We start from the raw sequence: 26,884 nt of genomic DNA on the forward strand, positions 1-26,884 counted from the left end.
CTTACCTGGAATGAGTTGCAGACAGCTAGGCCCCTTCCAAACTCTGCACTTTTGGGACAATTTTTCCACTGTATCAACTGGCTTATAACTGATTGATAGAAATATAGAGCTGGGGCTCCTCAGCACATTGAATACATCGCAGCCCATGTCCTCTAAAGATCCTTTCTAGTAACCTCAGATACACATTGGACGGGAGGGTGATGAATGAGACAGGGGTCCTTTTGGGGGGGGGCGGGAAATAGTATATGGTTATGTAATTAAAGACTGTATCCTAGTGCATTCATGCATGATGTGGGAAGGGGTGGCGGGGAACTGTTGTTGTCCACTTGATTTTGCAACCTTAATGTTCTTTTAACATAGGTTAGGGTTTGGGGGCGGGGTTTTAATAGAATTTCGTACATGTTTCTTTTTTAAAAAAGCACATTGAAAAAACAGAATTTCTATTACATGGACCTCCACATGAGTCATCAGCAAGGTTGACCTATAGACAAACCACACAGACCTCTGCCACCTACTACTTCTACCAGGTTTCAGAGTAACAGCCGTGTTAGTCTGTATTCGCAAAAAGAAAAGGAGTACTTGTGGCACCTTAGAGACTAACCAATTTATTTGAGCATAAGCTTTCGTGTAGCTCACGAAAGCTTATGCTCAAATAAATTGGTTAGTCTCTAAGGTGCCACAAGTACTCCTTTTCTTTTTACTTCTACCAGTTATCCTATTATCTTCTCATCATCATAGTTTGTCATTCCAAAACCACAGCCAGACCAGGTGGTGTCACTTATTTCAAATAGTTATCTGGAGATATAGGATGTTGACAGGGAAAACGGCATCAGACAGTGTGGAAGTGTTTGCCCTGACACTCCACTTTCAAAGGTCATTCCTCAGCTTCTACGTGGTCATATTGTTACCAGTCTTTCCATCCCAGCTCGATTTAGAGTACATCATTGTTTTTGTTCATAGTCTGTGCCTGGGGGAGTTTTCAGAAGGAACCAGGTTCTCCAAGATCATTTGCATTTCTCACCATTTTGTTACGCATTAGCCTTCTGTGGTGGTATTTTGGGGTAAAGGATTTCCAGACGCAAAACTCTTTCTGGACTTCCACCTCTTGGGTGGTGGAATGTGTCCATGAACTGGTTGTCTTGGAGCATGCATGTGTTTTTGTTTCTCCTTTTTTACTGAAGGCGGTATGCACAATTGCTCTGTGGGGATAGCACATAGGAGCTATGTGTGGGGATGGAGTATGTTCAGTGTAGATGGTCATCAAGGAATAATGCTGCCGGCCTCTAACAGTATATCTGAAATCATGATTGTGTCGTGTGATGCAGTGATGGCAGTAATCTTTCCTGAAGACCCTACAAGGCTTTATTTGTAAACAGGGATTAAAACAGTACAACAGTCACCCAGTGCTGGACAGGCCAGCTACGATTGCCACACCCCCAAAACAAGCACCAGAAGCAAAAAAAAAAAAAAAAAAGTGATGGAAACCATGCAAACCCAACTGTGCCACTACATGCTTCTGGGCCCCATGTTCTCTTTTTCCCTCCTTTCCCTGTTTTCTGCTCACCTGGTGCTGGGGACGGGGGAAGTATCCACAGGAGAGATGTTGAAGAAGGAAGGCTTCATGGTATTTAGTTGCTCTGCCCAGCTGCTCAAGAGACCTGAATGCACGGGCCGCCCAGACATGGAGTTGTCCAAGCTACTGCATGCCTGAGGGTACTTTGCAGGGGCATCAGGCTGTGGTGTGGGGGATGGCATCAGGAGATGGTGCTTTTGCAGCCATGATGGACATGAGTTGCCAAAACAGTTCTCTCTGTTGAGCTCTGTCCTCCACCCTTAGCCCCGTTTCTGTTCCAGGAACTGCTGTTAAAACCCTGTACTTCACCTGGGTGACAAGCCTCACCCTTTCCTCCTGCCTGTCAGCATACCATTGCTCCTGTTTTTCGCCCCTCTGCTTCTGGTATAGGACCTGCTGGTCAGCCCTCTCAAGAACACTGACCATAACTTCATCACGAAAATGCTTCTTTTTGCAACGGTCTGTGAAACTACATTGGGCCAGGGATCAAGTTTCTGATGAAGAGCAGGCAGTAGAGATTGAGGGACCAGAAACAGGATCAGAAACAGAGGGTTATTGTCAAACGTAGTTCAACAGAGGAGCACTGAATATTTACACTTCTAAAAAAACAACATATATTTGAAGGGAATGCTTCAGTCCACATACTCTCTCTGGACACAGTTCTAGAAGTTCAGGGACAATTGTAAGGTTAAAATTACAACCTTTTTTTCTTCCTTATGCCAGTTAGTTAGGAATTTTTTATAGGTAGGGGTGAGTGCGGAGAGTGCCCTTGCTGCAAAAGGCTTTTTCTGTCATTTTGCATTTTGGAGGACACAGCTGTTCCTGTGGTGCCCTATCGGTAAAGGGAAATATTATTCCAAGCTGCTGGTGGGAATCCTGCGGTGTGTGCAGCAGCAGTACATCTGGTGACAGAACAGCACATCTGTTAGTGGAGTGGGCTTGTCTTCTATAGAGGGAGCCTGGAAAATATGCCCTTCCCAGCAGTGTGACTAATTATCTTGAGTTCCTGCAGCAGGAAAAGTTTGCAGCTATCAGCAACCAGGACTGGGTCAGAATCCATGAGGGAATTAAGAAGAAGCTGTGTTAGTTCACACAGGGCTTCCCCTGTTATTGCTGCACACAAACATGCAGAACTCTTCCTCTTTCCTCCTCTCTGGCACAGGGAAGGGTAGGGGGCAGGAGGATGCCGAGGCTTTGTGATACAATTTACCATTATGGACACACGTTGGTAGCCAGGGCTTATCATAACTTTTGTATTGTTTCTTAGAGCAGAAATCCCTCCCATTACTGTAATAATAAACTGTATTGGAATCATAAACTGACCAGGCTCTGGGACGGCTTCTGTCTCCGTTGGGCTTGCTGCAAGCTCAGAGCCAGGCTGTTCTGCCAGGGGTGGAACAAACAGCTCTTCCGAGTAGGGACCTAAAATTTGCTATTGATCCTGATTGATCCTGGGGCTGGCTACATGAATGAAGTCACTTCATGCACCTCACTTGGAACCTGCTTCTGGCTCCCATCAGTCCCCACAGTGGCTTCAGCAGCTAGTAGGGCACCATCCTGACTGACCAGGTCGTCAGGAAGCACAGTTGGCTCTGTGCTGGGCAAACTCATAAAATGGGCATGTCATTGGCAAGTTGTCTGGGGTGCTAGTTCTTGTCCCTGGCCTTCCGGTACTCACTCTTCAGCCTCTTAATATACTCCCTGCGCTGATCACCTGTCTGGAAAATCTGCAAAGCTGCAAGCTCTCTGGTGGTATGAGTGGTCATTTTTAGCTCTCATATTTAGCTCATTCATATTTTTAGTTCTCTGGTGGTATGCATGGTCATTCCTGGTGCTTTTTGCTGAAGTCGACAGTTTTACTGGCCTTGCACCAGAGATTCACCAAAATTTGGCTGGGCTCCCATGACCATGAAGTAGCATGCTTTGCAAAAGGCTTGCTCTGTTTGGTCTCCATTGCAAATCCAGGAAGCTCTCTGATGCTGGGCTTTTAGCTTGGTGATCAGAAGAGAATGGATTAACACTGACTTGAGCTGGTGCCTTATGCCAAGGGTGTGTGTGTGGCTTCTGTTTTCAGTAGAGTCTATTGGAGATTGTTGGGATAGAGAGGACTAAGGAAATTGCCCCATAGAATTGTGGAATACTTCTGGCAGCCTCCCAGTATGACTCAAGCGGGGCTGCATCTACACTGCAAAGCAATAGGGCTTGGAACCTGGGTCCCAGCTTGATTCATGCTCAGACCCTGCAGCGCTGTAGGGTCTTGGGACCCTGTGTCCAAGCTCTGGGTTAGGCTTGAGCCCAAGCTTAAGCCCACGCTTACTTCACAATGTAGACATACCCTCACAAACCTGTACTGAGATGTGTGTCATGATATTTTCATAGGCTTATACCTTGTCCAGATTTGACTGGATTTTTACATGGATGGCAAAACACACATCCCTGACAAATTTTTAGTCCCTGCTCCAAAGCCGGGAGGTGCTAGAGCTTCTCAGTGAAAATCATTGTAAGACTTTTTCTGCATGGGAAAAAATGTACTTTCCCCTAAGTGTGTTCTTGGAAGCAGCTGAAATGTTTTTGTTGAAATGTTCCAAAAAAATTCAGCCTGAGGCAGCAGAGAAAATTTCAGACCAAATGGTAAAAGTTTGGTAGAGTTATAACCAAGTGAATACAGGATCTTATATGGAAAGGGTTAGGCACCCTTAAATATAGCCGTCACTAACAACATTGCCTGTAATTGTCTATGGTTCCTAGTCCTCTTTCCCTTGCTTCTCTCTACTTACCTGTCTAGTAAGTTACTCAGAGCAGGCATTTATTTTTGTGCTTACCATTTGGAAAGTGCCTAGTACATAGTCATGCTGCTGTGAATACATAATTAATAAGTGTAGTATAGTTGAAATCAGTGGAGTTAAACAAGGAATGAATCTGGCCTATTCCATATGCAACTCTAAGCTTAGAACTAGGTAAAGTTTTATGTAACTGTGGATTTGATTTTGACATTTAATACATAACTTTTTTATTTCAGCAAACTGGTACCAGCCATGTCCAACGGCCTTTTACTATCTTGCCAGTAAAGACAAAATGGAACAACATAAGCTTTCATGTTCTCTTATTTGATCTGGAAAAACTTGTAGAACTTTTACTGTCATCTCAACTCAGTGGACTGAAATCATCAAATTCATTCCACAGTTATGACATTTTAAAAAGAGCCAAAAGCACAGCAGAGAAAAGGACACTAATGTTGAAAAGAAATAAAACTGCTGGCTCTCTCTTCCCAATGGATGGGCAAGTAAAAAATGCTTGTGAAAAAAAGGTCCATAGGGATAATAATGCAGCGAGGTCTTTGGAAGAAATTGGTGGCATCAAAAGACATAAAAAAATGAAGAGTTCAAAAAAGATTAGACTGCAGCCATCAGGAAAAATCGATGCTAACGTCACCACAGACACAGTTAAACTGCTTTTGTCATGTCTCTTACCATGGGGTGTGGATAAAGAATTAGACAATCACTGTGTTAGATATTTAGATCTCTTCAGACTTCAGTGTCCAGTTTCTTTTGGACTAGTATCAAATGGAAATCACATATCACTAATGCTGCCAGGATGGAATTGTAATCACTGTGGTGTGGTGGAAGAACATACGCCAATTAACTTGTTTTCCAGAAAAGTGCTAGATTTGTCAGACAAGTACATCACTGCAGGCCAAGGACAAATTGGAAAGAAATATGGACTAGACCATAATGCTGATGGCATACAAGGATCACAAATTGTATTCTACTTATTGAGCAGAATATCTTTAGTCAACAGGATAGTTACTTTGCCTTTGGAATTCACCAACACAATTGACAGGTAAGAACTTTTTCTTATCAGTTATTTTCCTTAATAAAGGGAAAGCTATGGGGAAAAAAAATCCAGGCTTTTGTATTCTTAAATGTAGACAGTTATATAATGGAGCTCACAACAAACTTGGTCAGGCTTATTTCCATGGACATTCTTTGAAGTAGGGAGAGATTTTTGGAGGAACGAGGTGTTCTCTCAGAATATGAGAGGAGTAAGTATTATCTTTCTGTTTAACAGAAGAGCAACCAGAGGCACAGAGATTTTGTCAAGGTCTGAATCAGAGTTGGGAATACAACTAGGATCACCAAGCTCCAATTCCCATGCCTTTACCTCAAGATCAATCTTTCTCCCCCAGTACTGAAAGTGAAACTACTGGGTCCCTTCAAAATAAAAGCACAGCCACATATAGGGCAGACTTCTTTGCTGTTCTAACTTCCATTCCCAATAGCTGACATGACTCCTTCAAGGCAGTGGCTCCATGGCCAAAGCAAATTAAACATCAGAAACAGCCTTGCTTAGTTCCCCTACCTAATACAAAGAGACAAAACCCAATAGTTAAAGCAGCTGCTGGGAGCTGATGCTGAATGCATCACCTGCCCCTATGTTTTGAGAACCTGTCCCAAATTCCATTTACATTACTCAAAACAAATTTACTTAACTCAATCCTTTTTCAGCATCAAAGGAAAAATAACACGTTCAACATTCTTTGACCAAGCCAAGTGGAGCACACTAATCAGGCAATAGATATCGTCCATATACTGTTGTTATTCAGCAAACCTAGACCAGTCTCAGTTGAGTACTTTAGAGTGACTCCACTGTTTCTGATGCCATGTGGTTTTCCATTAATTTAGATGGAATAAATGGGTATAAAGAGTCAAAGGTATTAGCATGACCCAGTCACTGTACAACATTAGACAATGTTACCAGGGTTCAGGATTTGGGGTACAGTGACTTCGGTTTGCGTAGTTCCGTTGCAAACACACAAGAAATGCATGCCACAAATTGGAAATTTGTTGGTTAGAATACAAGAGAAAAGGAGGTAAAGCAAATTATAAGATACTTTTAAGTTTAAATTGAATGTTCATATTTAAAAAACACAACCAAAGCCTATCAAAGTCTCTCTTAAAAGAGAGGAGATCAGTTAGTCTCTTATTTCGTTGGGCGGGAAGGAAAAGTTCAGTTGTATTGCTCAGGGCTGAGATGTGAAGGATGGTCACTTTTCCTGCTTTTGACATGGACAGACAGGATAAGTGGCAGGCTAGCAAAGGTGGGGAAAATATGGCTTTTTGTTGATTTTCTTAGGATTCCAGGCAGCAGGTCAGTCATGGGTGGATGCCCTGCCCCAGAGAGCTTACAAACGAAATATAAGACAAGAAGAAACAAATGAATATGGATCTGGGAGAGTACAAGAATGCAGTGAGACAATATTGGTCAGCATGAGAGGCTGTGGTCTCAGTATCTTACTGACGTAAGCATTGTGAAGTTTTTTATAGGCATTCCTATATAGGAGAGTTTTAATTAGGATAGAGGTTGCTCAAGGGCATATGCAGAACCAGTGTATTTCCTGGCTGCTTTGGCCATACTATAGCCAGCCCTGCCCATTTTTCAGGCTGCACTCCTACTCCTTGCCTCTCAGACACAGCAAATTTCAGAATCTAGTTTTATAGCCTCTCTGCGAAGTGCAATATGTTGTCTACTTTCTCATGCTCTACCCTGCATATCTCACCAGAAATCCTAATCAGCTCACAACAGTGTGACTGCAAAAACTTTTGCATTTTTGCCAACAGTTAGTTGATCCCATAAGTTCTGAATTATTTCGAGCCTTTCCCTCTTATGATCTGATGACATCTTAATAAGATTCCCCTCATTTCCACCATCTCTGTGTCCTAGTATAGTTTGAAACTGAATTTTGCCCCCACATTGAACTCCAGGAACTGTTTCCAGTCACAATGTCAGCTCCACCACCTATTTTTTTTCCTGAATAAGCAAAGATATGAGCAGAGCAGGTTATGTAAACGATTTTGTATTGCTTCCCTGCATCAGTAAAACTATGAGTAATGCCCTGTCACAGTCAAGAACCATTATATTCACATAGAATCAAAATTGTGGAGAGTGGAACTATTAGACAAGGTTACTGAGACAAAAGCGTTGAGGTCCTTTAAACCAGCAATTAGCTGTCATTGTGAGAGGAATGGAATACAGCCATAGGAATTAGCTCCAGTTTTCTTTAGATTTTTGTATTTTTAAAAGAAGTGCTACCAAAACTTCAAGTCAAGCAAGGAAACAAAGGACACAGTACTCCCTCACCATGACAGTGTTTTCTTTCTGTGTGAGTAATAGTAAAGGCTTTTCAATAATATTTTCTATCTGAAATATTTTTTTATAATTTATGAACAGCGATTTAAAGGGTCAGTCTGCCCAGGCCTTATGAAATGTAACCATTATCACAGCAATGCAAGGCTGGAATAAAGATGTGACTCATTAATTCATGGTTTAAATGAATGGGTGCAATGGGGCCAGCTTTCAGCTGGAGTAACTTGACATAGTTCTATTGATTTCAATGAAGTTACACTGATTGACATTTCAATGAAGTTACACTGATTTACAATAGCTTGGCCCAATTTTTATTAACTTATTTATTAACTAGTAATACAGAAACAAAATCATGTCCGTCTCTGTGCCCAGCAGTCAACCGTTTCATAGGAACTTATGAAGACCCTTGTTTCCTTCGCTCTCTGAAAATATGTCCAGAGTCAAATGGGATTCAGGTTATGCCTCAGAACTTTCGGACTTAGTCTTCACCAGGTCCATTCTTGCAAAGACTAGGGCTGTGACAATGGGATGTAATAATCTGTGCTCAACATCCCTTTTCCCATGCCTCCCCACATAACCCATCCTCACTCACTGCCAGTTTTGTGCTCAGAGTTAGGATAAGCTCTGGCCACAATAAGGATAATGAGCCATTCAGTAATGGACTCTTGCCCAATTAAAAGTTGCAGTGAAACTATACAAGTGCACCTGGCCCAATCGGTCTAATTTAAATCACAAGCACATACTTACCTTGAAAAGTAGCATGGTTGGCCCAGCTGAGCCTACCAAATGCTCATTGGAAAAATAAATAAAAATTCAATTCCAATTTGCCATGCCACTGAAGGAACCCATCAGTAAAGCAGGGAAAAAGAAGGCTGGAGGTACAGATGGTTTGTCTCATACGACCCTTGCTCCACTGGAGGAAAAGATGGGAAAGGATCCAGTGCTGAGCCAGAGGGATTCAAACTCAACAACATCAAGGTGGAAAAAAGCCTACCAACAACTGCCACCCTGAGCAGGGTTTGGGTGGAAGCCCAATTTATTTCCATGGTGCTCTGCCAGTGCTGTTAAAGCAAGGGTAGATTACTTAGATTGTAAACTCTTTGGGGAAGAGACTGTCTTTTATTCTGAGTTTGAACTGCACGTAACACGATTGAACCCTGGTCCATCGCTGGGGCTTCTAGGAACTACTGCAGCACAAATTAAAAATAATAATATGAATGGTTTGTAGAATATGAAGTCATCCTGATTTTCTTCCAATGTATTTATTATTTGTAAGTTTCCACCTAATGGTTTGGATCAATATTTTTCAGGCTATAGTTTGTTTATGAACAGTTAACTACTTACTGTTCTGTTATTTGTGTTATCTAGTTGGTCACCTAAGTCACACAGTATCTCTTTTTCTCTTCTTCGATGGCTGAAAGTTTTTGAACCTGAGACTAATGAACAATGAACAACATGCTTCTGGTGCAGAATTTCAGACCAGTAGTTATCTGTACTAAAATTAATGACGTTGTTGGGATTCACAAACATTTTCACAGAAGTCTGCTGTCCAAAAACAGTAACAAATTACAAATCACATGAGCCAAGAAATCATCATGAACTGAGCTGAGTGCTTTAATTCATGGAAATATTTATGAATCTGTTTTTGTTTTGTTTTGTTTTTTTGCTATTTGATCAGCTTTCTAACACTGGAACTTACAGTAAAAATATCTCTGATTATAAAATCAGAGAAAAGAACAATTGGGATATGGTTGCTTGGTAAAGATATTAGCCATGTTACTATTATAATAAACCTTTTGCATTACTCTGCTTCCTATCAATATGCTCATGAAAGAGCAGGACAAACTAGAAGGTAAACGATCTTCAAAGATTTTTTTCTCTTTCTGCCTTTTCAAATTTGTATCTATATTAATCCCTTAAAGATACTACTATCAAGTACAGGAGGCTTCTAGAATTGTTCAGTATTTTTAGGCCTCCTTTAATTTTATGATTTACTGCTAGTTGAAACGAATGGGAAAAACAATAAAGGAAGTACATTTTTTTAATATGTGCAATTAAAATATATTTTGTACAATATAATAAAAGTTAGCTCTAAAATTCAAATTGCCTATTGCACTAACACTTTTACTCAGTACTAAAAGTAAAGATGTACAAATAATTCATGAAAGAGATCCTGAATACAGAATTTTCATTGTATTTTGTTTGTGTAATGATATAAGAAAGTTCTTCATAGTAAGTTCTGTGGCCCAGATGCTGAAGTAATTACACATTGACTTCAGTAAGAATATAGCATGAGTAGGGACTGCAGAATTTGATCCTGTATTAACGTCACAGTGTATTCACCATTGTTTTAAAACGTGTATGCTTAGGGAGTATTCTCACCTGAATAGCTACATATCTTAGGAACTGATGAAAGTTCTTCTGTCATTGAAAATCTTCTTTTAATTCCATCTGCACATGGACAATGTTGAAGTTATTGAGAGTTGCTAGGGCTTATCACCTTTCGGGATTTGTTTGTATATGTGTGCTTAGGTGTGTGTGTGTTTTAAATAGAAGGTAAAGGGCCAAAATGTACAAACACTACTGGGCATTGGACTGTTCCCAAAAGTAAGTGCCTTTCATGGTTGTGGCAAGGTCGGTTCCTATATTAAAAGTAATAAGAATAATAATTAATAATGCAGTGGCTGTTATAAGTGTATAGACTTGAATATGTGCTAATGGAACATTTGTCAAAGTTTTTGTAAGTATTATGTAGTGATTTAATGTTTGTTTGATTTTTAGTCCACAGAAATTAGAATCTGTACGTAACAAGGGGAGAAGTTCAGAAACATTCAGCCCTTCATTTTCCATTTTTTATGGAGAGTTACCAAACTGTAAGTATGGAAGGATGCAGTAATGCTAACACATATACACTATTTTTGTTTTTATTTGTTTTATGTGTTATGTTAGACACAATGCATTATATAAGTATAAACACTGAAATCCTTTTATATTAGTACAATTTTTTTATTGCCCTTTACATCCATTGGAGTTTAAATTGGCTTTTTTAAATTCTTCAAATACAGTAGTTAGACGAGTTTAAGCTTGAAGTGCTCTGTTCTTTTCTTATGTGATGATCACAAAAGCATGTAGACAACATGTTGACTATAAAGTGGAATCTAGAATACATTTTGTGTGACAAGAAAATATCCAATTGCATTTCCTAAGGCATTTTCTAGCCATGTGAAAAACAAGAGCGAATGTAATGAAACAAACACTGACTTTTTTCCCATCCAATTCTATCTCCCTCAGCAACATCACACACACACTCAACAAAATACCTCAACCTTCAAGCAAACTGTTGCCTTTGTAATACTGCAGTCATCTTGCTGTTTGGATAATGTCCTTAGACTTTTGGTTTAGGGCAGAATAAAATAATCTTGGCACTTTAACATCTCTTAGGCAATAGTTTACCAATCTTGCCCTGAAAACCAGTCAATATTTGTTTGTTTTTACAACATGCAACCAACCAACCAATTTTCTAGAACAATATTAGGTAGCATATGGATGACTTATTTGTCTGCCTGTTTTGCCAAACAAACATAATGTGGTTCTAATACATAGTAAATCCTATGTAACTTTATAATACAAATTCATTAAGGCCAAATCCTGACCCTTTTCTATGTGAAAGTCAGGTATACATGCAAATGAGCTCCTAAGCCTCTGTGCACAACCAGTCTTCTATAGATCCTTCCTTCTCTGTTTTCTGCTCAGGAATTACGGAGTTTATTTTACCTTTGAGACTTCAGTACCCCATGCAGGCATGCCTGGAAGGGGAAAGAGAAGGGACAGGAAGTGACTGGGAAATATAGGGTAACATGACGGAGGACTTAGGGATTTTTGCCTTGGGGTCGGAACCAGATTGCGCTGGGCTCTTCGGTCTGATGAGCCCTTCTCTCTGGATAACACATCTGTTCTGGATGTGCAAACTAGAACCACTAGATCTGAGCAGTAGAGACCTCACAGTCTTTCCAAGAGTGAGTACTGGCTCCACTTCCTGTGACATCAAGGAGACATTGCCTCCCTTCAGAATCCCAGGGCCTGATTCTTCTGTACCTTGTACCTTGTATACTGATTTATAGCTGTACAAAGTGGATGGGTGAATCCAATCAAATCAGAATGGTACCATTTTACACTCTCTTTGCACTAACTGGGGCCAACCCACAAGTCTGGTGTTTTGGCACAAGACAAGAGTGAAGGACAAAGTTGGATATACACTTCCTTTAGCCCTTTTTCCATCTAGGGACTACCCCTCTGCTATAGAGTGGGGCTGAAAAGGGATCTGTTCTGCCCCTGTAGAAAGTTAGTGCAGGTACAGGGCAGTTGTCACATGTGCCTGTTGGTAACTACCCCAGAGGGTCTTTACACCAAATAGGGATAGCTGGAATGTAGCCATACTCTGGCCACAGTTCATTCCCCACACCTGGGGTTTTGTAGAGCCAGCTATGCCAGCTCTTCACCAGCAAGGATTTTCCCACAGTGTGGGAATCCTGAGCTGATTCAGCAGGCTCAGATTAGAGAAGTAAATTATCATTTGAACCTTGTTTTAAATAATTAGTTACTATTTAAAGATATGGTAGATTGGGTTGGGGCAGCGCAAAAGAGAAAATGTTACTTGTCACTATGTCATCTTGGTCTTATAGCTGTATAAATAGGGCCAAATCTTTAGTCCTTATTCAAATAAAGCCCTCACTTGGGTGAATGGAAGCTTTGCCTGAACCAGGACAGAGTGTGAACTGATTAAGGACTTCAGGACTTGGCCCATGTGAAACTGTAAATGTTATCATTATTTTTCTATTACTTGTTTTCCCTGAAATTACAACTTCTTTGTATTAACTCCCCAACTGTGTCAAGTGAAGTTTGCAGGAATTTCCTTCCTCTATTATAATTTTAACATTCCCTTAAACTACCTCATGACGCCAGTCAGCAGCTATAGCCAAAATTAACCTACAATAGAGCTTTGATGATCAATGTAACAAAGTTAGCAAAATGATAGAAAAAGACAAGGAAAAGATCAAAAAGAAAATTCACCTGACCAGCACTACATGAAAAAACATTGAAAACTCAATTTAAAAATGGAAAAGAACAGTTTTACTGTGATATTCTCATTTTTGCTTCTCTCTCATTTTTGGCATTTTTAATATTCTCTGCATTTGACATTGTTTGTGTCAAATCAGTTAATAAAAATATAACCTCTTGTGCCATTTCTTTCATGCTGTAAAACTGCATTGCATGGTCTTTCTTTTCTTTCTTTCCCTATAGATATATGGATGGATGGCTGTGTAAGTACTGTACAATTGCTTTTGTCAGTCTCTGTCTTTTATATATTATAAAAGGACTTACACAGTACAAGTGCAATTGTACTTACGCAGCCATCAACTGAAAGGCACAGTGAACCAAATCAGATTGTGCTAATTCACACCACAAATTTTGCAGTCTTCTCCACAAAGCATCTGCATAATTCTGTAAACCCCACAAACTGCACTGCAGCAATCCAACCTTTTTTAAATGTGGATGATAATGTATTGTTTTATCAGGATACTTTAGGTCTCTGACAATATTTTAATACTACCATATACAATTCAGGGCTGTAATCAGAGCATTTACTGAGCATTAATATTCAGGGATTGTCATGTTACTTTAAAGGCTGATGCAACCCACTTACTCTAAACAACATATTTATTTAGCAGCAAAGCTTATTAGCCAAATATTGGGATAAGCAGCTGATGAATGGCATTGGCTGTTACATTTCAAATGAGGAAGAACTGGATTAAACAAGAAAGTCCTACCAGTTCATGACCATGCATTTGCTCTGAAAATCATCTGAGAAGTCAGATGCACAATTTAGACCAGTCTGAGATTATCTGTGTAGCACATACCTTACAAAGGATGGACGGGTTTAACCCTAAGAGGTGGATTATTATTCTTTTATACTTATATTGTTCTTGAATATTTCAGCACTGTAAGGAGCAAATTTAGTAAAATATGAATATCCATACATCTCCTCCACCTTTGCTGAAATCTTTATCCATAACTTTATCCATACCTTTAGCCTTGATTAATGCAATACCCCCTCTTCCCTTCCCTCCCCTGCCATGTGTTGCCACCTGCCTTTTCTCATGTGGAAAGAAACATTACCATAACCTCCAGCAAACTCATTTCAGCAGCCACTTTAAAATAGCTCCCTTTCTCCATAGTAGAGCCTGCCAGCTGGAATGGCCTTATTGTTGTGTCTCTCCTCCGCATGGACTCATCATCTAATTTAAAATATAATCAGAAAATATTTCTATTCTCCTTTGCATATTTTATTTTAACTTTATTTGTATTAATTTTTAGACTTATTATACACTAAGCACTTGTCTACATGTTTCTAGGTCAAACATTAAAACTGGTTTCCATAAAATGCAATACCCATGATTAGAATACATCAGTAATTCGCCTCGGCTGCTACTAGAGGTCAGACAATCTGACATCAGCTTGAGTACAGGAGAAAACTGGCCTTTTAGTTTCTATAGCAGTATTACATCTTCAATTATACCAAAGAAGACAATGTGATAGAAGCATAAAATGTATTTATGGAAAGAAAATCCCACCTTTGAACCATAGCATGATTTTGAAACTTTTTCTGTAACAACACTGAACATCATAGTCAGCTTGTAACAATATTGAGCGAGATCCTCAACTAGTGTAAATTGTCTTAGCTCCAATTAAAGTCAATGGAATGATGCCAGTTTGCATCTGTTGAGGATCTGGCGCATTTTCCTGATTAAATAAACTGTTGCTTTATATTTCATATATGTTTAGCACGTGAGTGATATGAGTGCAGAAATTCCAAAAATATCGCAATAATTAGGCCACCCCACTTTGTAAGTATACTCCGTTGCGGACCCTTTTGTCACAGCTTTCATTGCATTAAATGAAATTCACTGCATGCAGGAGGCTGGAGCCTCTCCATAGTTAAAAGTTCAAGCTTGCTTTTATATTGTAAGCCTGCTTTTCCTTCATCTTAAAATACTCAAAGAAAATTTCTACTTCACTTACTAAATATCTGTGATAGCTGTAGCCATGGGTGAGTTGTTTGCTGGAATTTGAGTTCAGTGTAACAAGCTTCTTTTTGAAATATGAGACTTTATTAAAAATAGTTAAGCATATTTGAATATTCTCCTAAAGCTTTTTTTTGCCTTGTCTTAGCTTAAGCATGACTTACCCTAGAAACATCAGGAGAGACTTATTTGAACGATCTTGGTGAAAGCTAGTGCACAGTATCAGTTCTGAAATGGGGAAAGACTTATTTGGGAACTGGCAAACTGACTCAAAAAGAATAAAATGTTTGCACAACCCTCTGCAAAAAGAAGCCACCAAGTTTCACTGAGCTCTAATAGACACCATGAACTAACCCTTTATAAATAAAATTTACCCATTAGATTTAGGGTTAGGGGACAAATATAAATAACTCTAATGTAATTATATATAGTACATGATATAAATATCTTACATTGATATGTCTGTGGATAAAATGAAAACAAATTATGACAAATGATTCTGTTTCAGATATGTAGCTGAACATTACAAAATTTAAAAATGTATACTGCAAGACCAGTTGAAATTTCATGTGTGTTATTTATGTGTATTTTATTGTGAGCTCATAAAGAAAATTTTGTATATTTTCAGATAAAAATGGATTCTATTTCCTTGATCCTGGGAATGTTTCACTGGTGAAACTCATTTCATGTTGGAGAGACCAATCCGTAAAGGTAGGAAATAGTGCACACTGACTGTAATAATGTCATTTTAAAGTGATGTTCACTACTATTTAGTGTAAATGTTGATATCATGATGTAATATGATAAATGTAGACTTTGGGGAAATTATCACATACATTTTGCCATTTAGATGTCCTGTGGAGAAAGAATTTTCATGTTAAACTACAGTGTATATTTATTATGAAATTATTTTGTTTTTTAGTGTATGTGGTTGGAGATGGCAAAGTAGACATGATAGTGCCTAATCTAGGTGATATTGAGTAACAGGAATCATTTTCAAATGCACAGCACTTGTATGTCTGATCTGGTGAATGTTGCTCATTTGACAAAAAAAGTTGTCAAATATAAAAGTTGCCAATAATCTTTACGTTCTAAGTTATCTTAAAAAAAAAAAGAAGCTGTTTTATGTTCCTAGGGAAGCTCAATTTCATATGTGCTGTAGAAGAAGTGGGTATGGCCTTCTTAAAAGAATGTGTGGTCAGGGCTCCATACCTTACTCAGTATGATCCCCTCCAAGAGCAGGCCCAAAAAGTGAGCAAGTTCCAGCTTCTCAAGGCAATTTAACTTGCACCTTTGCCTGTGCTGATCTTGGTACAGGCGGTTTAATGCTCTATGGGGGACTCTAGGTGGCTGTGGGATGTCCTGATGATTACTGTAGCATAAGACTCATTGGTCATGTCCGTCAGAGGATAGGTGGTCCCTCTGAAGAGGTCAAGGGCTCAGCCTAACTCTGGCAGGCTTCACAAGGGGAAATGAGGCAACTCAGGAAGGGATCACCTGGGACTAATTAACTGAGTAGCTGGGAGGCAGATAATTAGACAGGGAAGAACTTGGGCATAACCATAGAATCATAGAATATCAGGGTTGGAAGGGACCTCAGTAGGTCATCTACTCCAACCCCCTGCTCAAAGCAGGACCAATCCCCAACTAAATCATCCCAGCCAGGGCTTTGTCAAGCCTGATCTTAAAAACTTCTAAGGAAGGAGATTCCACCACCTCCCTCGGTAACGCATTTCAGTGCTTCACCACCCTCCTAGTGAAAAAGTTTTTCCTAATATCCAACCTAAACCACCCCCACTGCAACTTGAGACCATTACTTCTTGTTCTGTCATCTGCTACCCCTGAGAACAGTCTAGATCCATCCTCTTTGGAACTCCCTTTCAGGTAGTTGAAAGCAGCTATCAAATCCCCCCTCATTCTTCTCTTCCGCAGACTAAACAATCCCAGTTCCCTCAGCCTCTCCTCATAAGTCATGTGTTCCAGTCCCCTAATCATTTTTGTTGCCCTCCGCTGGACGTTTTTCAATTTTTCCACATCCTTCTTGTAGTGTGGGGCCCAAAACTGGACACAATACTCCAGATGAGGCCTCACCAATGTCGAATAGAGGGGAACGATCACATCCCTTGATCTGCTGGCAATGCCCCTACTTATACATCCCAAAATGCCATTGGCCTTCTTGGCAACAAGGGCACACTGTTGACTCATATCCAGCTTCTCGTCCACTGTAACCCCTAGGTCCTTTTCTGCAGAACTGCTGCCTAGCCATTTGGTCCCTAGTCTGTAGCGGTGCATGGGATTCTTCCGTCCTAAGTGCAGGACTCTGCACTTGTCCTTGTTGAACCTCATCAGATTTCTTTTGGCCCAATCCTCTAATTTGTCTAGGGCCCTCTGTATCCTATCCCTACCCTCCAGCGTATCTACCTCTCCTCCCAGTTTAGTGTCATCTGCAAACTTCCTGAGGGTGCAATCCACACCATCCTCCAGATCATTTATGAAGATATTGAACAAAACTGGCCCGATGACCGACCCTTGGGGCACTCCATTTGATACCGGCTGCCAACTAGACATTCAGCCATTGATCACTACCCGTTGAGCCTGACAATCTAGCCAACTTTCTATCCACTTTATAGTCCATTCATCCAGCCCATACTTCTTTAACTTGCTGGCAAGAATACCGTGGGAGACCGTGTCAAAAGCTTTGCTAAAGTCAAGGAACAATAATAAAAGGAACCTATTCCCAGTGGCTAGAGAACAGAGGTTCCTGTGAAGAGGAACTGTCCCTAGAATGTAGAAAGAGGAAGTTCCTAAAGGGAGGTCTTCTCGGGGGGGACCTGGTAAGAGGCTCACCAGGGAAGGAAACCAAAGTATAATACTCCTAGGTGGCAGAGACTCCAAAGTGGAGGATCTATGAATGCCAAGCCTCAGTGAAGCCTGGTCCCTATGGAAGGAGTTCACCAGGTAGTAACAGAAGCTCAGATCAGGGGAATTATATGCTTTTCCAAGGAAGGGTTGTTGTGGTTTGATCTCTGTAGGGACCTTAATCCAAGAGGAGAGACCCTTCCTCAGCTGAAGACAAGAGGCCCTGGTTCCAGAAGATGGTCCCAGGCAAAGAGGGCCTCTTTGGTAAGGGGCCTGGACATAAGTGGGGTTCATGGACTAAAGTTAACTCAGCCCCTTCCTCTCCAGCTAGAGATGCTGGGGTGGCAGCCTAGTTGTACAACATTCCATCTTTGGATTAAATAAACTGGACCCCTGAGGTGCACCATAGAAAGTACATTTGGAAAGTTTGCTGATGATGCCAAGCTGGGAGGGGTTGCAAGCCCTTTGGAGGACAGGATTAGAATTCAAAATGATCTTGACAAACTGGAGAAATGTTCTGAATTAAATAGGATGAAATTCAATGAGGACAAATGCAAAGCACTACACTTACGAAGGAATAGTCAATTGCATAAATAAAAAATGGGAAATGACTGTATGGGAAGGAGTACTGCAGAAAAGAGCCTGGGGGTTATAGTGAATCAGAAACTAAATATGAGTCAACAATGGAATATTGTTGCAAAAAGTCAAACATCATTCCGGGATGTAATAGAGGAGTGTTGTAAGCAAGACACGAGAAGTAATTCTTCTCCTCTACTTAGCACTAGTAAGGCCTCAGCGGGAGTATTGTGTCAAGTTCTGGGCACCACACTTTGGGAAAGATGTGAAAAAATTGTCAAAAGTCCAGAGGAGAGCAACAAAAATGATTAAACGTCTTAAAAACATGATCTATGCGGAAAGATTGAAAAAACTATGTGTGTTTTGTCTGGAAATGAGAAAACTAAAGGGGGATATAATACGTCTTCAAGTACACAAAAGGTAATTATAAAGAGGAGATTGACAAATTGTTCTTCTTAACCACTGAGGATAGGACAAGGAGCAATGGGCTTAAATTGTGGCAAGGGAGATTTAGGTTGAACATTAGGAAAAGCTTCCTGTCAGGGTGGTTAAGCACTGGACCAAAACACCTAGGGAGGTTGTGGAGTCTCCGTCATTGGAGGTTTTTAAGAACAAGTTAGACAAACACCTGTCAGGGATGGTCTAGACAATACTTCATCCTGCCTCAGTCCAGGGGACTGAACTAGAAGACCACTCGAGGTCCCTTCCGGTCCTGTGATTATTAATACTTATCAATATGTGTTATTAATATCATTACCCATAACTGGAAAAGGAAATCTTGTCTCTTGTAGAAAGAAAAAAATTAAAGAGGGAAAAGCAAACAATCCTTATATTAAAAAAATAGTAGTTGGCAGCGTTTTCAGATTGGCTCAACACATAGCAAGGCATATGTTGTGGTCAGCTCACGCCACACTTTGAGGGGGTGCAGCCACTCAGCTATGCTTTATGCAAAACTGCTTGTCACACAAACCGTCTTGCATGTATATTGCTGCAAAATATTTGTTTAAATTAGCATCCATCTTCCTTTAACAATATGTGCTTTTAACCACCTACGATCCAGAGTCATTTGCATCTGCATGTCTCCTCCACACCATTAAGTTCAATTCAGGGGGCCTAAAGAATCTTCTTATGAGGCTATAGAAACATATCTTTCCAATGTCTGTCTTTGGATTCCATCCCACACCAATCTTTAAATACACTCTTCATCACATGGAGTTTTTAGATCAAGAGTGGTATCTTTCTAGACAATTTACTCCATCTAGTTCAACCACAAGTTATTGGGCTGGATGCAGAAACCAGTAGGAGAAATTCTCTTACTTGTGTTATGCAGAGGTTAAGATTAGTTGATCATAATGGTCCCTTCTGGCCTTAAAGTCTATGAAATCTATGAAATATACATAAGCGATGTTGGATTTATTGAATCCCACTAGGGGAAACTGAGGTAGAGGTAGAGATATAATTGCGCTGCTGCACCAAGCTTCTAGGGGTGAGCCCCCCCCATCACAATGTCATACTGACATTAGATACATAGTGGATCCTGCATTGTGATCTGGGTCATTTGGTGTTCAGGAGTATGAGTTTGAGGTTTGCAACACTGCATCCACAAGAGAGTTGGCTCCGAAGGAGTCCAGTATCTGTTATAAACTTATTCCTTGTCTGTTTTACTCTGTTGCTGAATTTCTTGTAATAGTATGTAGCCATATATTGCATTTCAAATGGCATGTGTATCAATGAGAAGAATACCACTTTACAGCTGAGAAAGTATTCATGGGACAGTAGAAATAATACTCTGTACCGTTCTGTTAGCCATAATAGATAGCAGTAGTGTCTGCAAATGTGCACATCCAAGTGAAGTCAACACTTCCTCTTGTACACTCCTGATGTTCCTCAGTTATTAAGGATTATTAATTCTCTTTCTCTGTCCTATCATCTTCCACATTATTAGTTCAACATTCCCCCAAAGCCAAGGTTTTCTCTCTTTTGAATCCTTTCGATGAAAAGTCAAATATAATATAGGAGGTCAGTGTCAGTAGCTGCAGTTGTCAGGTGAGAGCCACATAATAGCACTCTCACCTGCTCAGCCTCTGAAACATTTTGATCTCTTGCATTTGGGGATTGGAAGACATATATCCAGGAAGTTTGTGGTCTCTCCATTTGTACTTTCCAACTTATAGAGTGGAAGCTGAATCAAAACCATGACTGATCTTAGGAACATGGACACATATGAGTGGATTTAGCATCCTAACATCCAAAAAAGATCTCCCGGTAGCCTGCCTACTTCAGCAAGACAATCAGACTTCTGCTTCATTATTGAGGCAAAAGGCCCTGTTCAGCCATTTGCAGCAGGTTTCCTTAGTTCTCAGATATGCCCAGAGGTCTTTGTGGCAGCTGCAGCTGTGTTTGTAAGCAGATACTGTGTCAGTCAGTACAAAGCATTTTGGCGGGTATGCGGAAGTCAGAGGCACCCACTAAATGTGACTGAGAATTGACAAAGACACCTGTTAAGAGGTGCTGCAACTATGGTCAAAAACCTTCAGATCTGTAGAGTGGTTTGGGACGCATCTGTCAGAGTGACCAGCTGCCTACTCAACCCATGCCTCAGATCTCCCTTTATTAATGCTTCGGCCATGAGCCTGTGCTTCCTGAAGTGAAGGGGTTAACAGAGCTAGCCTACCAGCAATAAAGCATGAATGAGAGTTGGTTTAATAGCTGATGACATGAGGCCCCTACTGCCAATATCACAAATGATTACAATATTCACAGCAGTTTGGCTACACACAGAGAGAAAGTTGAAGAGCAAAGCTTGCTTAACACTGTGTTCAAATGATGACAAAATTCAAGCAGAGTTAATGTTTTCAGAGTCCATTGTACATGGCAAGAATTACAGCTTTACTTTTGTATTTTTAAAATGTTTATTTAATTTGAGACGGGTTTTCTTTTTACACTAATATTGCATAGGTACATGCCTTTCTATCTCACATCATTTTAAAGGAAATTTTATTTGGTCTTTTTCTACCACTTGGCTCATTGCTCTTTCAAATGAAATGTAACACCCTCTTGCCACATTGTCCTAACATATATATTCCCTCACTCTTCTCGTGTACTGGACTATCCACCCTATAGCATTTAGTATAGGAAATAGTTGTTTTGCTATTCTTGTCTGCTAATATTTCATACTAAAAGTAGTTTATTTCCCTCTTTATCTGCTCAATGAGTATGGGATTGTATTTTTATTTTAATGCATTAATTTATATTGTAGTTGTTATGCAGGATCTAGTTAGAAATCTGAACAATAAAAACCAGCATTCCAAAGAACAGTTCCCTCCCCGCAGGTCAGTCAGTCCATAGTGCAATTAAACTATGTTGTTCCTGTTGCTGACTGTTAGCAGGAAGAAAGATATATTCAAGGATTTCTGCTGAGAATCCTTTTTTTTTTTTTTTTTTTTTTAAATTATCTCCCTATTCTCCCTGGCTCCTTAGCTTTGAAATGTTAAATGCTCAAGTCTGTCCTCCCCGTTCCTTCATTTGGAATTTCAAATACTCTCGTTGAGTCATTTCAAATGGAAAAATGCAGTTCTCCCCACTACCTGGTTCTCCCTGTCCTGTTCCCAGGTCTTTCAAAATCTTCTTGTGTGACATTAGTCCTTATGAAAGATGCCAGACTGACATCCCTGGAGACTATCTATCCTTTATCTATCCACAGAACAGTTACAATATTGGCAAGCTTCCCCACACAATGCTCCTCAATTCCTGACCTGGAGGGACCTTATAGCTATAGGAAAGAGGCTAGCTCAGTCTTTGTATTCTCCCTTCCCATCCAGTTCTTGGTCTCTCTGCGAAGACTGCCATTTAGCGTAACTGTGGTAGCGCCTTATACATGATGATATTATTAGTCAGCGGTCCCACTCACATTGCGTGAAGTGCACCTACATAAAGTTTTGCAGTGTTGGAGCCAAAAGAAGTACATCGAGGCGCTGGTCATGTGGCATATAGCACACAAGCAGACTCCTGTGCCTGCACAGAGTCCCACTGAAGTGAGCAGAGCTCTGTGTGGGTTCAACAGCCCGCCTGCACACTACACATTGCAGGAGCAGGGCCTTGATATGTTTACCTGTCTACCAGGAAATGGACAGAACTCCACGAAACTCCCTATCTCCCTATCAATAAACTGACTACCCTAACACTGGGCAATCCATTCCCTTTGCAATTTTAGAGTTTATTTATAAAGTTATTATTTTGTTAATCATACTAGTCCAAGTATCTTTTAGTTTCCTTTCTGTATTCCCAGTTGTTCTGGTCTAGCTGGATTAAGAATGCATATTGTAAATTGTTGATTTGTTGCTATGTGGTGTGTCTGACATTAGCAGATTTCCTATGTTTTCTTAATGTTTGAACGGGTGTTAGATATATTTGAGCAATCTTAACTGTTATACAATGTAGTGTCTATGCGTTGGAATAAACAGAGCCTCTTGTCTGGATAATAGTAATAAAATAAATTTATATTCACACTATACTATGACATTTTATACGTAATCTTTCTATGTGTGTATTATTATATTTTTTAAAACAAAGTTGTTTTTTGTGTTTCCCAGTAGTCCTCAATCCCAAAAAGTGTTTCTAGAATCTTTGTTGTTAAAATTTAGGACCTGATTTTGAGGGCTCCACACCCCAGTGGCTAACTGGTGCATGTTTTGGAGCACTTAGGAACCTAAGTACTGTAAAGCTATAAAATGTGCCTACAGTTATTTGGGCCTGTAAAATTGTGCCTAGTTATTAGCCAGAGGGTTCCCTTTGCACACAGTCCACATACAGTCTGTTCTGTGGGTTGGAGAGGCTCTAGGTAAAATCTCCCAAGCATGTTAAGAAGAACATGGTTTAGCACAGTGCAGCTTTTTGTGGCTAGTGGTTCCCTCCACCTTCCCACGCCTCCGTCCCCTCTCCTGTTTCAGTGGGATGATGGTTGCCAATGTCTCTGACTATAAAAAACATCAAACCAGACAGCGTAGATATTGCAATTGTAGGATTTATAGAGAGTTGCCAACCCTCTCAGATTGACCTGGAGTCTCCCGGAATTGATCTCCCGGTGGCTACTGAAACCAATCTGGGAGATTTTAATATGCTACTATAAATCTGGTTGGCAGCGCAGTGGGGCTAATGCAGGCTCCCTATCTGCCCTGGCTCCGCAAGGCTCCCAGAAGTGACTGGCACGTCCCTCTGACTCCTAGGCGCAGGGGCGGCCAGAGGTTCTCTGCACACTGCCTCTACCCCGAGCACCAAAACCGCAGCTCCCATTGGCCGGGAACTGTAACCAGTGGGAACTGTGGGGGTGGTGCCTGCAGGCAGGGGCAGCGCGCAGAGTTGCCTGGCCGCCCATGAGCCTAGCTTGACATGCTGGTTGCTTCCGAGAGCTGCCTGAGGTAAGTAGTGCCCAGCTGGAGCCTGCACCCCTCTCCCCCACCCGCACCCCAACCCCCTTCCCTAGCCCCTCACCCCCCACACACCCAAACTTCCTCCCAGAGCCTGCACCTCAGACCCCCTCCTGCACCCCAACCCCCTGCCCTAGGCTCAGTCCGGAGCCCCCTCCCACACTCCAAAGCCCTCGGCCCCAACCCAAAGCCCCCACCCCCTCCCACATGCCAGCACCCTGGCAAGGGTGTTTGGGTTTGTGCGATTAGACAGTTAGCAACCCTCCTACATAGCCCCTTCGTTCCCCTCCACAATCGTTTGGTGGCATGGAATGAGAGCAGCAGGTACATGGTTTCTACTTCTCTGGAGTTTATTGCCTGACAAGTATGGAAGCAGCTTCTTATGCTCTCTTTCCTTGGTCCAGTCCTAACAAAGACAATAATAGCCATTCAAAGTAATTGCTAAATTGTGGAAAGACTTCACTTTTCTTGCTGAACCGTTGTGTAGTGTTGCTGGTGGGGGTCCTGATCATCAGACCGTTGCCTTCTCTGCTTTGGTATCCATATTTATTTGCTGAAAAAATACCACCTATGCTCTGTGAGACCTCCTCAGAACACAATTATTTCTAATGACCATGTCACCATGAAGATATTGCCATAGGTTCCCACCCACTATTCAATGTTAAAAGCAGCTAATATTTGCAACAGTGCTTGCGAAAGTACAGAAATTGTCCCGTTGCTAGTTTGGGCAGACACATTAGTAGTAACAGAATTCATCCACAATAACAAAAATGGAGTCTAGATGGATATGTAGTAGAAATTAGCATATAGGTAATAAAGAGATACTGGTGGAAAGCTGTGATGAGGGTCTATTGGTAGAAACAGGTGAAGCTCTTGAAGGGAAATTTTGAATTCCCTGACAAAGTTAGAAGAGATATTCATGTTGTTGGGAAATGTCCAGAGAGGGGGCATAGCTGAAGATGTGAAACCACACAGAGTGATGCCGAAATGTGTATTCAACAAAGTGATAGACAAGCTGCATGCAGAGATTTACAAGTGCCTTCACAATATCATGTTGTGCCATTTTGCTACACTTTTTATTCTATTCTAAGATGTTAGAGGAAATTACACATTACAAAATACCCCTTGGCCATTGTACACAGTAGTGATTCAGGCAATGAATATCTGATCCAGACTTGTGACAGATTCTTAGCAGATCAGAAAACCATGAAAAGCAGATAATTTTATAGGCTGTATGCACTGTGTCTTATCAACACAAGGAACATGTTTTTCTACAAACTACCCACAGCTCTTGTAAGAACCCCTGTCAATTTTTTATTTTCTGCCAGAAGCAGTCATAGAACAATGACAGCATCTTTGTGTTTGCTTCTGCTTCTTAAAGAGTCTGGATTTATTTCAGGATCCAGCTGCAGGGGTCTGGATCCGAAATGCCCAAAGTTCAGCATTGTTTAGATCTGTGGCTTTCATTTTGGTTCATGTCTAATCCAAATCTCCATTTTTGTTGTTGTTTCTCTACAACATAAGGAAAGTTCCTGCAAAAAAACCAACACTTTTTAATAAATAGTTGGAGTGTTTGTGTTTTGACAAAACACAAAAGAGCTAGATTCGCTCCTTTGAGTTTACTCAGTTCACTCCTACACTGTGGGCTCCTGATAGAAGTACATCTGTCCAGAGTATGGATTTAGTGCAGTCAAAAAGGTGAGCAAGAGCAGCCTGGGAGCAAGCAGGGCTAGACTGTAGGGTGATGTGCTGACTCTGCATCTGTTCCAATCAGTCTCCAGTGACCTAGCTCTTACCTAGCACTAGCCTAAATTCATAGCTGGCCTCCTCTAAAGAGGTGTGTGTATACACGAATGTCTCTCAGCTCTACAGTCCTGAAGCCTTAACATCCTTGTTGCTCTGCAGGCAATTTCCTGCCCTGAAGAATGAATGACTTTGTGTAATACTTAATTCCTGTAAATTGAAAAACAAAACAAAACAAAAAAGACATTCCGTTCTGTAGATGATATGGAATTTTAAAGTTCCAGTAATGTGGGGGGAGAGAGAGAGAGAGCACAAATCCTACCTGTGGACTGAGTAAAGAGACTGCAAGGGTTTAACAAATATTTTCATTGTATCATTCATTATGAACGATCTCAAAGATATTTTACAAACTGGATGGGCCAGATCCTGTCCCCCTTTGTGCTGCTTCTATAAAGCAAAGAGGATGGAAAGCTGACTAACAGCTGACTGGGGATTCCCTTTGGATAGAGGAATTCCCAAATGATTAAAGCTGGCATTGCCAGCTCCACATCATATGTTCCTGGCCCCCATGCGTAATATAGTAGGTTTGTTGAGTGAATGGAAAGAGTGCCTTGAGATTTGGCAACCTGTGGCCAGAAGAATGGTTAGAGTAGTTCTAAGGCTGCTCCATACTGCATCGGAGGGGACCTGGCCCCTTGCTATCTCCAGATTTGGGGAATTGCAACGGTGATGTAATGCCTCCTTTGCTTCCTTCCTATCATGTCTTGCACTGAGCACAGCACAGCCAGACCCAAGGATCTGTCTTTACATGTATACCATGCAACACTGACATGCAACCACCTATAGGATGCAGGGCAGCAGTCAACCAATACAAAGGTTCGTGTACTACAGTTGAAGAAAGAGACATTTTAGAAAACAACTCCTGAGAAAAGCCCTCTTCTCATTAAAAGAGCTATGAAATTTTTAATCTCCCAGTAGAGAAGATAGGGTGTGGGGTTTAAGGTGTCATCCAAAATCATGTGGAAATTTAACACATTAAAATATGTGAAAACATGTCAAGCCTTAAACACACAAAAGCAATTAACTGTTGTGTGTTGAATCTCAGCCAATTTATACCTTGATGTTGAAACATCTATGCTTTCCAGCCAGTGAGTCTCAGAGCATTGGGTGTATTTTTAAACCATTCTGTGGTACCTAGGCACAAGGCTGAAGGAGTACTACAAAAGCTTTAGCAGAATTCCCATGCTGTAATAGATTTAATTCAAAAAGTTCAGCCTTATTAATTCAAAATAGATTTTCTGTGTTTAATTCATATTGAAATGCAGTGACACCACCAAGCAAGGGCAGAAATAATCAACTGCCAGAACATACTGCTGAACTCACGTTGTAGGCCAATCGTAATTCCAGCAGATATGTAACCTTTCCCTTAGCGTAACGGGAGTTCTGTGGAGTGCTTTCTTCTCCTTCCTTTTGAAAAAGAA

At 40.8% G+C, this 26,884-nt stretch overlaps 1 protein-coding gene across 7 annotated transcripts in view; it reads left to right on the forward strand.

Moving 5' to 3' along the window:
* The window catches only part of WDR72 (WD repeat domain 72), a 218,629-nt gene that overhangs the window by 80,502 nt on the left and 111,243 nt on the right, over nt 1-26,884 (forward strand). For all 7 annotated transcript variants that reach the window (XR_012153995.2, XM_073303832.2, XM_073303831.2 and 4 more), the window contains 3 exons: nt 4,593-5,413; nt 10,499-10,590; nt 15,428-15,510. Coding sequence is in view for 6 of the 7 variants with exons in the window: in XM_073303832.2 (XP_073159933.1) it covers nt 4,593-5,413; nt 10,499-10,590; nt 15,428-15,510 (996 nt within the window). In the remaining variant the exon portion in view is untranslated. The remainder of the gene's footprint in view (nt 1-4,592; nt 5,414-10,498; nt 10,591-15,427; nt 15,511-26,884) is intronic.

Source organism: Lepidochelys kempii, chromosome 10, assembly GCF_965140285.1.
Source record: "Lepidochelys kempii isolate rLepKem1 chromosome 10, rLepKem1.hap1, whole genome shotgun sequence".
Lineage (NCBI taxonomy): Eukaryota > Metazoa > Chordata > Testudines > Cheloniidae > Lepidochelys > Lepidochelys kempii.